Source organism: Poromitra crassiceps, assembly GCF_964638095.1.
Source record: "Poromitra crassiceps genome assembly, chromosome: 7".
Classification (NCBI taxonomy): domain Eukaryota; kingdom Metazoa; phylum Chordata; class Actinopteri; order Beryciformes; family Melamphaidae; genus Poromitra; species Poromitra crassiceps.
Window position 1 is genome coordinate 26,083,149 of NC_139628.1, and position 14,557 is coordinate 26,097,705.

The 14,557-nt window shown below is 41.7% G+C and overlaps 1 protein-coding gene across 2 annotated transcripts in view; it reads right to left on the bottom strand.

Moving 5' to 3' along the window:
• The window catches only part of stk26 (serine/threonine protein kinase 26), a 55,642-nt gene extending 41,409 nt beyond the window's left edge, over nucleotides 1–14,233 (bottom strand). Inside the window, exon 1 of one of the 2 annotated variants that reach the window (XM_083640559.1) lies at nucleotides 14,024–14,233. In XM_083640559.1, the coding sequence (XP_083496685.1) occupies nucleotides 14,024–14,044 (21 nt within the window). In that variant the 5' untranslated portion in view covers nucleotides 14,045–14,233. Of the gene's footprint in view, nucleotides 1–14,011 lie in introns of both variants that reach the window. The other variant, XM_083640558.1, reaches the window with a different exon arrangement.
• Nucleotides 14,234–14,557: the final 324 nt, after the last annotated feature.

Sequence of the window (14,557 nt, forward strand, 5' to 3'; positions counted from 1 at the left end):
GCTCCCCATTCACTTCCACACACCAGCGTCATTTTCCTTGAATTGAACATACCGGTAGCTAAAACCTGTTGTGTGGTGGGCTGCGGAGACAACAAATGTAAAAAATCGCCAATTAAAGTGTTTTTGTACTCCCGAGGAAAACAAGGAAGCCATTGAGAATTGGCAAGAAGAAAAATGTGGCTCTAGCTGTACAGGAAGTAAGTTGGAGTGTTCAACTTCCGTATATATGATCTTTGTGTGCAACATGCGACCATGCACGCGTCATAGGAGAACGCCAATGATGATGCGCTCCGCAGTGTCTCCATAGGGTTCCATTGCTGTGACCACCCAGTGACGCGGTTTTACCAAAATGCTGCTCGGCTGATCCCTTGTATAGAATACAGCAGGCAGATTTTCAAATATAGCATCAAGTATGTTTTTGTATGATTTCAATTACTAGAACACACTGTAATCATTTAAACCTGTACTGTACATATTGCCATTATAATCAGTGTTGGGGGTAACTCATTACAAAAGTAACATATTACATGTAATATATTACTTTTAGCAGTAACTCGGTAATATAACTTATTACTTATAGGATTTCATTAATATTATACCAGTTATTTTGTCAAGTAACTCAAGTTACAAATTGAGTTAAATTCCTTTTTAAATCAAAGCACTAAAAAAGATACAATCATTTCCTAATCAAACTGTGTGTTTTTAATGCAAATAAGCACTATAGATGAGAATAACAAAGGAAAAGAATAACATCTAGAATTTTGGATTGTTTACACTGACTTCAAGGCGGTTGAAATTATTTTTCGGGATGGTTCTGGGGTGGCGATTTCCTTCTGCTGCTGCTGTTGTTTTGGTAAAAGTAATGCAAAAGTAGTGTCATAAGGAACGAGTTATTCTACACAGAAAGTAATATTGTAAAGTAACTTATTGCTTTCAAATGAAAGTAACTAGTAAATGTAGTATATTACATTTTGAAAGTAACTTGCCCAACACTGATTATAATATCTATCTTAATGTATTGTTATATATTGATTGATTGTTATTATGATGTCTCACTGGGTGACACACCTCCTCACGTCATTTATGTATGCCATAAAAACATGGTCGCCGCTACATAAATGATATAACGTGTGCTGGCTGATCATTAGTTCTGTTTTACGACTAGGTGACACAACCCCTTGACTGATTCACGCACTTGAGACGTGAGTGTGGGACAATGCTGCCATCCCAGAGGGTCTCCAAGCGGGAGCTGTGGTGAGCTTCAGTGGAGTCATCAGGTGGGCACCCTCCTTCATCGGTGTTTTTTGATGATAGCCCGACAACACCTCCAGAGGGCTCATTGGCAACACCTGGCATCCCAGGTGTTGACCCCTCTGCTCTCTCCTCTTCATCCAGAGCCACCGACGTGCCTGTTCGGATGCACTTGAGAGGGCTTCGATGGTTTGGCCTCGAATTCCCATGTCCTCAAGCAGCCTGGTAGTCGACTTGCCCACGAAGCCTCTGCAGCCAACTTCAACTGGGCAAACCATGGCCAGTGTTTCCCACAGGATTTAGAGAATTTGTGGTGGGGGACTGCACACCCCCTAGGGGGGTGCGGGGGCATGCCCCCCGCGAGATTTTTTTAAACATTTTAAAGTAAAATGCATGTATTTGGTGTACTTTGAGAAAGCTTAAGAGCTAAATTAAAAGGCTAGATCTATGAAGAACATGTCATCATTACTGTGCTGTGGGTTTACAATGACAAACTAAATTTCTCCCTATAGGTCAGGGATACTCAACTTGCTTTGCCACTAGATAGAAGGCGAGGGGCCAGTTAATAAACAAACAATATACATTTTTCTGTAGCGGATTGTAGGTTTTTGGGGTGTCAGCCGGAGTTTAGGCTGACAGTGTTGTGCACACCGGATAGTTAGTTAGGTTAAGTTAGTTAGGTTAAGTACATACATAAGTGCCTGGGTAGCGAGCAGATGGCGGTATTTGACAATTTAGCAGCTAAATCCATATTCCAGACTGAAATGCTATAACAGAAGTATTGGCCAGAATGACATGAACATTTATTGGACATTTATTCAGCGGATATCTTGCATGTTGCGTTCAGGTGCACTGTCAACATCTTATTGTGGCGGTCAAAATATTATTGTGGCGCCCCGCCACAAATTCCTTTATGTATGGGAAACACTGATGGCTTTCCAAGTTTATCTTTTATCATCTTTCATTGGAGGTATACATTGTGATGATATGGTGATTTTGGAATATCGTGATACACTTCTGGTGTATAAATTGACGATAACGAGCACATTTTACTCACTTTACTTGGCAACATGAAGTATGAAACATTTTCTAAGGGATATTTGAGTATTTCTATTTTGTTTGACATCACACCTAACATGACCATTAAGTTGAACTGGATTTAACAAGATTTTGCATATATACAGTACGTGAGCCACATCGTGATATATCGATGCCAAAAACAAGCTTTGTGATTATCAGGATATTGATTTGAACCATATCGTCCAACCCTAGGTAAGATATAGGGACAATAAAAAAGTATTAAAAAAACATAAATGTGAGTCTCAGTCCTCAAACAAGAGAACTGCGGTGTGGTTCGTTAAGAGCGAGAATGTAATCCAACAAACTACGGCAAACTACTTCAAAAACACAAGGGATTATGGGTAAAAGGAGACGGATGTGGACATCTGATACTATAGCCAGAAGGAAAGCCTGTCAGAAATGAAGCCTGCACTGAAGTCCGCTCGTATTCAGCTACTTCTTCATGTGTGCTTAACTGAACACCACAGAAGAAGAGAGCAAAGTTACAGAGACTGGAATCGGATTTCTTTTGCCACAATCTCTAACCTGCAGGATGACAGGTCAGAGCAAGGTCACCGAAACTCTGTCCATCCATAGCAGGGATGACGTATTTCTGTAGGCTTACCCAGAAATCACCGCCATGCTGGTTCGTAGGGGGAAAAGGCAATGGTATTTTAGTATGGAGGTTTCAGTTAAATGCATGAAATAATAAATAATAAATCCCCCGTACAAAAATCCCATTGCCTTTTCCCCCTATGAACCGGAAGTGCTACTTTGGGACTCATTCCTGCGGTAGGCCTACTCTCTGTAAAGGAGCTGCTTCTGAGTCATGTGACTTTTGTTTACAAGCTATAGCTGGCTCACAGCTTGTAGCCCAATCAGAATAAACTGGGCCGATCCAAATGAAATTCCATTCTGTTTGAGAGGGGTGCTTTGGTTGAACCTTTTCCATAAGCTGGTCAATGGATGAAATCCCCGTCACGTAAACACTCATTCAGATTAGGGATGGGCATTTCTAGCAAAAACACTATTCGAAATTCGCTGGCCAAATTCGAATTTAATTCGAAATTCGAAAATAAAAATAAAAATGTAATTTTTTTTTTTTTTTTTTGTGAGTGAAATGTTGCATTGTCTCCCCTGATTCTAAGTCTACGGCTTTATTAATTAATATAAAAAGCTTCTGCTGTGGATTTTTAGCTCAAACAAGCATTGCACCACTGAAGTAAAGAACATGTTACATGACATTGACATTTTTGAAAATAAAAAACAGTTTTGACAATCATTAGTGGTTCATTAAATATTTAGTAGGCTCAGGTCTGAGTGCCAAAGGGGTGCCAAAGTCACCCCCTCTCCCTCTTCATGGGATTTCATCCGCCATTAATTTTTCCATAAACCTTGCTTAAAATGCTTATAAAAATTGTTTTACTTGCTCAAACCAAGCGATTTGACTATACTTAGAATCAGGGGAGACAATGCAACATTTCACTCAAAAAAAAAAAAAAAAAAAAAAAATCGAATTTCGAATTTCAATAATAAAAGTCGACCTTGATAATAACAACGATTATTCGAAAATTCGAAATTCGATGCCCATCCCTAATTCAGATCACTTTCTTTATCTGGCTTGTTTTCTGCACATGCTCGCAGATTTAACATAAATAACGTCAATTATGTTACCCTTTATTTTCAAACGGATGTGCGTGTTATTTAGGCTGGGGCGCTCCTGGGCTTGACGTAGGCGGTGCAGCCCGTTTTTATATCAAGTCCTGACTCCGCCTCTCTGGATCAGTCATGTTTTGAAAATTACCAATACACCCAATCATTGCCGGGGCAAGACAAGTATTTTTCTGACTCTTACGGCGTTATACGCTTTGATCAAACTGTTGCTTCATCGGAAATAACGACACAGGGCCACCTTCTAAATATATACACCCAGTGTGTATGGAACTATGGATTCAGTGTTTCGTGCATGTCAGAAACTTTTTACTCTGATGACATCATGTGTGCAGTGGAGCACGTAAACGCAACATCTCAATGCGATCCTTATATTTAGCGCTGGTGTAAACACACTTGCGTGGCAATCTTCCCTTCGCAATGATTTCATTCAGAATGAAGGAAGAAAAAAACGCCTGGCGTAACCGCAGCAGCTACTGTGAATCTAAAAAAAGACAAAGTCAACTATTCCACTATGGTTCAGACCAAAGCAAACAAACCAAGCGTGATGATGGCCCTCTGACTTACACACCACAGCCAAAACTTACAAGCAGTTGGCTGCTGGCTAAATGGTTGCATTTCCAGCGCGCGCACCCATGCACGCACACACACACACACACAGACACACACACACACACACACACACACACACACAGACACACACATGCACGCACACGCACACACACACACACACAGACGCACACGCACACAGACACACACACACACACACACACACGGAGTTCCTTTCAAGTTTCAGTGCGACAGCCTGTGATTACGTCACGATGTCTGCCGGTAAGAACTGGAAAAAGGTGCAGCTGTAAAAATGCCAATGGGCGAGAGAGAGAGAGAGAGAGAGAGAGAGAGAGTGTGAGAGAGAGAGAGAGAGAGAGAGTGTGAGAGAGAGAGAGAGAGAGAGTGTGAGAGAGAGAGAGAGAGAGAGAGACAGAGAGAGAGAGAGAGAGTGTGTGTGTGTGTGAGAGAGAGAGAGAGAGAGAGAGAGAGAGACAGTCCCCGCCTTTGACACATTTCTCCCAGTCTAATCTTGTACTGCTCAGTTTGGTCCATCCATGAGCTGAACTGAGAATGCTCAGGTCAGAGGTCAAATGTGGAATGTGAATGTTATGTTGCCAAATCTCATTAAAATCCAAGAGAGTTTGTCTCGACTCGCTTAAACATCATGAAGCAAATGGATGACAATTCAACAAATCAAACATTCAATCGCAGGATGGGCAATATATCAATATTATATCGATATCGTGATATGAGACTACTAGTAGATATCGTCTTCGATTTTGGATATGGTAATATGGTGATATGGCTTTAAAGGCGGCATTATGGTAAACTGATGTCTGAACTTACCAGATGTTCTAGCTTTACCCACTTAGTCATTAAATCCACATTACTGATGGAGGGACTATGACATCCGTTTTTGTTTGTTTGTTTGTTTGTTTTTCAAATTCCATTTGATTGTTTTTCGCCCAATTTTTTATTTTATTTTGTTATTAAAGTTTTTTTTACTTTTTGACTTGGCTCTCTCAGATAGCCTCTTTGACATGTTTCTCAAAGAGAAAACCAAGTTGTGAGGTGACATAAGGGCCCCACACAATCCCCCCCCCCCACCCTCTCAAAACACCCCAATCCAAAACAGAATCATTTCTCTAGGCCTATTTTACAATTATGTACAATAATTAGGTCTACTTTTGATTTTGATCATTAGGCCTACTTTTACCAATTAACCAAATTAACTCATTGAGTGCCAGCCACTTTTGGAGAACGGATGCTCCCAGTGCCAGAGTTTCAGAGCGTTTTCAGTGATTTCTCGAGGCCCACAGAATATTGTGTGATATTACTATGTAAACACTGAACACGCACAAAGAACGATGAGACTCTATTCTATCATCTGCAAAAAAAAGTTTATTGATCCCATTTTCCGTTCTTTAGTTATGAGCCGGAGAAGATAGCTTGATTCATCCAAAAACAGCAATTTTTTTCTAGAAGCTGAGATAATTGGCCTTTTGTGAAATTAAACATTTCAAGCACATCACTGACTCTGAAGCTAATCTTTTCTAATGTAGTCACACCTCAAAAATAATTTCCTTCAATAAAACAGTGAAGGCCAGGGAATTCTGTTTGGCAGAATAATATTTTTTAGCTACAACCACCAGTGCTGGCCCCTGCGTGCGCTGCTGGTTGCAGCTTCTTGCTGGTCTTGATTTGCTGCTGGTGGGCATCGGATATTCTGGCTTGCGTTTGTCAATCCTGTCCTGCTGCCTGGGTCTGTCTGGGTGTTGCGCGCTGCTCTGCGTGCCCCCCCCCCCCCCGCCCCGCCCCGCCCCGCCCCGCCTCGCCTCAACTGCACACTCCTCCTCCTGTCTGTGGTGGCTCTCTGCTGAGTTTGCTGTGCGCACAGTGAAGGGTGCTCGACATCCTGCTTTTTTACAGCGTTCCGCGTGTGTTTGTCACCGGCAACGATGCTTCCAGTTGAGAATAATAACAACTCCACGGTGTGGATGTGCGGATGTGCTGTCGCAACCGACACGGAGCGGCTCAATTGTGGGAGCAGATTGGCTGCTGCAGGCACAGCTGCAGTAACGTGCTTCAGCATATCGATGCATACGGATGCGATGCGATTTCCGTTTCCATAACGACTTCTTCTTTGTTTTTTCCTTGCCTTTCTGTTATGTGGAGAGCACTGTCGCCACCTAAGGGTTCTGTAAAATAGGTTAGACACATCCAATAGCTATAATATTTGTACATCAGAGGCAGAAGGCTTTGATCGACGCCCCACCGTCAAAAAACGCAATTGACGAACATGTCCGTCCTTGGCACTCTACGTTACTATTTGAAATGACGAACATGTCCGTCCTTGGCACTCAATGAGTTAAGTTTTACAGTTGTTTCCATTTTGTATTACCAAATTCCATGATTCAGACCGTTTTTTTTATTTTTTGCGGAAATCATATGGCCCTACTGATGATTGTTTATCAAAAATCTCACTGTGTCAATATTTCATGAAAGCACCGATTGTCATCCCTACAATTGTTCCAATATCGTTAGCGAGGTATTTGGTCAAACATATTGTGATATTTGATTTTGTTGCACATTTTACTGCACACATTTATTGTACATTCCCTTATATACTCATATTTAAAATGCAATCACTGTATAAGCCTTGTTTACAAACCTACGTAGCGTTGTTGCACTACTGTACATCCCCTTATATATTCATATATAAAAATGCAATATCTGTATTTAGAACACGGCTCTCTCGAATACTCGATTCTGATTGGTCAATCAACAATATTCACCGGTCATTATTTCTCGACAACCGACCGCTGCTCTGCCACACCTGGATTAATCAGTTGGTAAGAGCATTTTGTCCGCAGACGCTACTAATTAGGCCAACCAGTTGCAGCTGTGGTGTCTTGTGTGCCAATTACGAATGAAACCGCTTTGTGTTGAAAACGCTATTAAAAAATCTATTTGAATAATTATTTTTGTCAGATTATTGAATGATTTAGTTGTAGGCCGTGTTCTAAGCGGGATAATGTATACTGAGCCGGTGATTACTGTGGAAATAATGACCTTCAGGTGAATCATTAAGCCCTCCGCTGCGCGTCGGCCTCAATCATTCACCTGTCGGTCATTATTTCCACAGTAATCACCGGCTCAGTATACATTATCCCTTACATAAACCTTGTTCACAAACGTTGTTGCACACCTACCGTACACTTTGACTGTACACTCCCTAATATATTCATATTTAAAAATAGCCACTTTACTACATTGTATATAGCACAGTCACCACATTGTATATAGCAGTCACTGTAAAAAGAGTATTTTTACAACGTATTTTTTACAAAGTATTCTTGCCTTGACTATGTGTAACCTTCTTTATCCTTTTTTATTTTTCTCTATATGTGTGTACTTGTGTACTCTGTGTGTACTTGAGAGCAAAGCTAACCGGAGCCCAATTCCTTGTATGTGTTTGCATACTTGGCCAATAAAGCTGATTCTGATTCTGATTGTCCATATCGCCCCACCCTAATTCAATCATACTTTCTGTATTATTACGATTACATGTTCTGCATGAAAAACCAGCTGAATGGTTCCTTAACTCATTGAGTGACAGCCACTTTTGGAGAACGGACGCTCCCAGTGCCAGAGTTTCAGAGCGTTTTCAGTGATTTCTCGAGGCCCACAGAATATTGTGTGATATTACTATGTAAACACCAAACACGCAAAAAGAACGATGAGACTCTCTTCTATCATCAGCAAAAACAGGTTTATTGATATCATTTTCCGTTCTTTAGTTATCAGCCGGAGAAGATAGCTTGATTTAACCAAAAACAGCCGTTTTTTTCTAGAAGCTGAGATAATGAGCCTTTTGTGAAATTAAACATTTCATGCACATCACTGACTGAAGCTAATATTTTCTGATGTAGTCACACCTCAAAAATAATTTCCTTCAATAGAACAGCGAAAACCAAGGAATTTTGTTTGGCAAAACAATATTTTTTAGCTGCAACCAGGAGCGCTGGCCCCTGCGTGCGCTGCTGGTTGCAGCTTCTTGCTGGTCTTGATTTACTGCTGGTGGGCATCAGATATTCTAGCTTGCGTTTGCCAATCCTGTCCTGCTGTCTGGGTCAGTGTTGTATGCTGCTCTGCGTGCCCCCCCCTCCTCAACTGCACACTCCTCCTCCGTGTGGGAGTGTCTCTGGGGCTTTCTGCTGCGTTTGCTCTGCACTGAAAAGTCCGCTACATCCAGCTTTTTTACAGCGTTCCGTGTGTATTTGTCACCGGCTCCCATGCTTCCAGTTGAGAATAATAACAACTAATAACAAAATCATGCGGATGGGCTATCGCAGCGGACACGGAGATGCTCAATTGTGGCAGCAGATTGGCTGCTGCAGGCACAGCTAACGTTATGCTTGCATATCGATGCATACGGATGCGATGCGATTTCCGTTTCCCCAACGACTGTTTTCCTAGCCTTTCTGTAATCTGGAGAGCACTGTCGCTACCTAATATGTCCCTAAAATAGCTTTTACACATTCAACAGCCACCATACTTTCACAGGAGATGGATCTGGCTTTGATGCACGTCCCACCGTCAAAAAACGCAATTGACGAACATACTCGTCCTTGGCACTCTACGTTACTAAACCAATTGACGAACATACTCGTCCATGGCACTCAATGAGTTAAACTTCTTATTAGGGATGGGCATTTCTAGCAAAAACACTATTCGAAATTCGCTGGCCAAATTCGAATTTAATTCGAATTTCGAAAAAAAAAAAAAAAATGTAAAAAAAAAAAAAAATTTTTTTTTTTTTTTTTTTTTACATTTTAATTTTTTTTTACATTGACATTTTCGAAAATAAAAAACAGTTTTGACAATCATGAGTGGTTGTGGTTCATTAAATATTTAGTAGGGTCAGGTCTGAGTGCCAAAGGGGTGCCAAAGTCACCCCCTCTCCCTCTTCATGGGATTTCATCCGCCATTCATTTTTCCATATACCTTGCTTAAAATGCTTATAGCGATTTGACTATACTTAGAATCAGGGGAGACAATGCAACATTTCACTAAAAAAAAAAAAAAAAAAAAAAAAAAAAAAAAAAAATCGAATTTCGAATTTCAATAATAAAAGTCGACCTTGATAATAACAACGATTATTCGAAAATTCGAAATTCGATGCCCATCCCTACTTCTTATGATATTCTGTATTGATGATATAACACTATGTGGGGATCTCGGATATGTGGTAAGAAAAACAAAACATGGCATTTTACAGAATTTCATACTGAAATTCTAATTCTATTCCGATTATGTTGCTGTGATTTTCTTTCTAAATTCTATTCCAACTCCTCAGTTGAATTAGAATCAATGAGCTCATTCATGAATTGACCCTCAGCCTTTGCCGTATGCGTGGCTGCCGTTTGGCTGTGTGTCAGGCAGCAGAGCAGGTGTGTTTTGTTGTCATAAGCGGTCTCTTGGCACCCCCCCCCACACCCCACCCCCACCTCACCCCCCCCTCCCGGGACACACTGAGCAGGCAGAGCAGGCCCCGCCCCCCTGGGACACACCAAGCAGGCAGAGCAGGCTCCCAGCCAGCAGCGTGAGGAGAGGACTCCCACAGGTAGACACACCTCACAGGTAGACACACCTCACTCACAGCCTCCAACCAGGGTAATGGAGGTTAAACACACAACTGAACTCAATTCACACCGCCTGTTTGATCGTCCCGGACTTTACAGGGATACGATACAAAACACCAGGCAGCTGCTGTAGGTGAAACAAGCTAGACAACTCTTTAGTAATATAGCAGTCAGTCAAATAATGTAAACTATTGAGTAGCACAGACACACTGTACATCTCTATAGGAAGGAGTAGGAATACACGCACGCACGCACGCACGCACGCACACACACACACACACACACACACACACACACACACACACACACACACACACACACACACACACACACACACACACACACACACACACACACACACACACACACACACACACACACACACACACGTCCTTCCAGGATGCAGGTGGGCCATAATGTTGAAATCAATAATCACAATAACAAAAAAGTGTTTTTGGTTTTTTTCAGAGATACATAATGGCTCACATTTACAACATGAAGGTTCATCCCATTGACCCAAATGATAATCTAAGGCAGTGGTTGTCAAACTTGTTAATGTCAAGGAGGACCCCTAAACGGACACAAATTAGCCCACGGAACCACATTTGATTTTGTCCCAGCAGGGTCCCCCATCTTATACGAGTTCTACTTTTAGATGTTTTAAGTGTATGAATGAAAAACCCATGACCAAAATACTCATACATTCTGTCATTGTTATTATTATTTACAGTGAAAATGAATTATCCCTCTTTTTGTGGGGGGGCCACCTGGAACCCCCTCAAGGACCCCTTTGAGAACCACTGAATTAGAATACCCAAATTTTTGCTGCCAATACTTGTGTAGGTTATTTTTACTGAAGTAAGATTTTGAATGCAGTACTTTTACTCGTAATGGAGTATCTTTACATTGTTGCAATGTTACTTTAACCTAAAGCCATGTCTACGTTAGGCCGTTTTTTTTAGGGATCTGCACTCCGTTTGTGTCCATTGTCCACACTACCTCTATTGTTTTGAGCGTTAAACGCGAAGACTCCGGTCTCCGGCGGCCGAGCCCGTCTTCGTCATCAAAATCCGGGTTGAAATGTTACTGTAGACGTGGAATTTTGAAACGATGCCGCTAACGTACTTGTACAGCAGCCAGCAGGTGGCGGCAAGCACCTTGAAGCTGTCAGCGACCCGCCTACAAACGAGAGAAGAAGAAAGTGTGTCGCACTGGTGACACTTTTGGTGTGAGTTGAGAGAAGAAATTCAATTTTGATTTTGACTATTATTACGAGCTATTATGAACGGAGCCTGCTCTAGTGTAGACTGGGAAGGCTTTAACTGTGGCGTTCTTGCAAACGCGCTAGTGAAGATGTAGCCTACAGTATGTAAACACTCTCAGTACTGTACTTCGCAGTGTTGGGCAGTAACTTACTGTAATTGTATTACTACTTTTGCCGGTAACTAGTAATGTTAATGGCATTACAATCATCAAAAAGTTATATTATATTAGTTATTAATTATATTACAGTTAACTTCATGTTACTGTATTAGGCCTACTGTCTCCAGAACTGGCACAGGGCTAAAACGAGGTGTGGAGATAGGTCTTTGCTGCGTTACCAGAACACAAGTAGTTTTTTGTCCTAGGTAGGCAAATAAATAAAAAGTATGCACTTTGGCTGATGACTCCTCCTGTAATGTTAATTAGCTAATTATTAAGTTAATTAGTTAATTATTGTTCCAATAAAGTGGATTTCATTCGAAAGGGGGGGGGGGGCAGCAGCTAAAGTAATATAGAAAAGTAACTAGTAACATAATTACTTTTGATACAAAGTAATAAGTAAAGTGATTGTATTACTTTTTAAAGGTGTAATCAATAATAAGTAACTAATTACACTTCCTGAGTAACTTGCCCGACACTGTAATGGAGTGTCTTTACATGTCTGTGTTGCTACTGTAGCTATACTTCTTCCTCCATGCGCTGAATGCTGAGCAGCGGGTGACAGAACGATAGTGTGTCGTAAGTCGTTGTTGATGTTTTTTTTGTGTGTGAAATAAACAACAACACATGTTTACTAATAGCAGGAGCTGTCAGTCGCACGGTACATACACACTCCAGAGGCCTGTACTACAAAGCCAGTTTAGTGGTTTAGCGAGGTAACTTCAGGTTTAAACCTGGTTTGGCCGTACTACAAAGCAAGTTAACTTCTTACCGACATATATTTCCATAGCAACTTATGCTTCACACTTAACCTGGTCCATAGCAGGTTAAGTTGCAAGGATAAGATTAGACCTTAGATACACCGCCCACGAACCAATCGAATCAGCAGTTTGGAAAAATGGCCAACCCCTTTCTGGACTAGTTTCCCATCAAGGAAGGAGCACGAATTGTAATGTTGAATTAATCAAGGACTAAAGCCTTGCACTTGTTGCAGGCTACATTTTAATTAAGCCCTACTTACCACTTTGGAATATGTTTTTATATATTCATTTTTGTGCTCTCAAGTAGCCTAGATACGTTGTTTGACCCCGCCGATCGATTGCAGCTGAATAGTGAGTGGAGAAATATCACTAAACTGGCATAAAAAGGTTACATAAACGTCTCCAAAGCGCACGGTGCCGTGTGCGCAACGGAGCTGAGACTGACGTTGGGTTGGAATTAAAATGGTCATAGCCTACATGCTAGAATAGCCTACTACATCTAAGCAATTTAATATGGGATCACCTGCACACAGGCGATCCCATATTAAGATGATTCATAGGCTACTCCTGCATTTTGCAGTTGCAACTGTGTTGCTTTTGGCCTGTATGATGTGATTGAACTTCATATTTCCAGCATCATTATATGAAATATGGAGATATGCGACTCTGCTGACGATAGCCTATAGCCTATAGGCCTATGTGACCACGAAATAGGCTATTTTTTATAAATGAAATCTATGCCCGCACGTACCGTGTCAATTCAGTTCAGAAGCATTTATTTTATTTTATTATCATTCTTTTTTTTATTGATTAGCCTATAGGAATTATTCAGTCAGTGCGACTAAACACTCATGAGATCATTATTATTCATTGAGCCTAAATGGTCTATACATACCGATTTTGGACTGAGACAGACATTGCTTCCACAAAAGACTGTAGATAGAGAGCTGTAGATAGCCTACGAAACCGCTCTTCAAAGAAATTACTGGTGTGGATAAAAGTGGTCTTTAGACAGTCATTCGGGAACAGACTAATAATATCCAACGCAGATTTTTTTTTGCGGATTCATTCAATGAGGAAATAGGCATGTCTGGCGCTTTGGTGGCGAAATCAAGCAAGCTGAATAACTTATGCATTTAGACAATCTGCAAATTTTTGCCAGCCCTCCTTTCGCCACTTATTATGTGCAACAGTGTTGCCCTTTGTTTTTATTAGATGTTTAAAAACCTCATATTTCGTGAATATGAGCGTTTGCTCCTCAAGCGAGAAATATGCGGCTCTGCTGCTGCTGCTGCCAGTCAGACGCAGCCGATGACGTGTTTGGCGTCTCCATGTTGTGATTGGTCAGACGTCGGAGAGAACGCCCTTTTTATGTGCACGAGCTGATGTGCACGAGCATTTTCATGTGCACGAGCCTAGAGCTCGATTAGAAAAACTGGTTCCACTAAACGAGTGGCAAACGAGCTTCGTAGTACAAGTTAACTACAATCGAGCTGATCTGGTTTAGACAAACCAGATCAAGGGACAGATCCTGGATCTTCTAATACAACATTCGTAGTACAGAGCCCAGAGCTGATCGATGGTGTGAGAAGAGAAGAGGTTGAAATCAGGCCTAAACAACAGAGTCGAGTCTGGCTGAAATCTCTTCACCTTTCCACTCACCTGCATACCAGGAACTTCCATGGCCACTTCGAAGTCTAAACGCCCTTTTCCTCCTCCAGTTTTTCCACTTTCTTTGTGTAACTTTCTCCCTGTGTCCCTCTGTGTCTCTTCTCCGCACTCCCGTGTGCGAGTTGAGGTGAGAAATCCGCGAGAAAATCCGCGAGAAAATGCCGATTTGTTCAATCTAAACAGCAGACAGAGAAAAACAGAAAAAAAAAAAGCCCTGTGAAAACCAGAAGCACACGTCCTGTCTCTGCAGCAACAAAGTGTTCAGCAGGCAGAATGACGGGCAAGGTTACCGCCCACTTTCAGGGAGGAGCGAGAGAGAGAGAGAGAGAGGTGGGGGCATGGTGGGGGAGACTGAGCATGGGAGAGAGAGAGTCAGAGGTGTGTGTGTGCGTGTGTGTGTGTGTGTGTGTGTGTGTGTGTGTGTGTGTGTGTGTGTGTGTGTGTGTGTGTGCGTGTGTGTGTGTGTGTGCGTGTGTGTGTGTGTGTGTGCGTGTGTGTGTGTGTGTGTGTGTGTGTGTGTGTGTG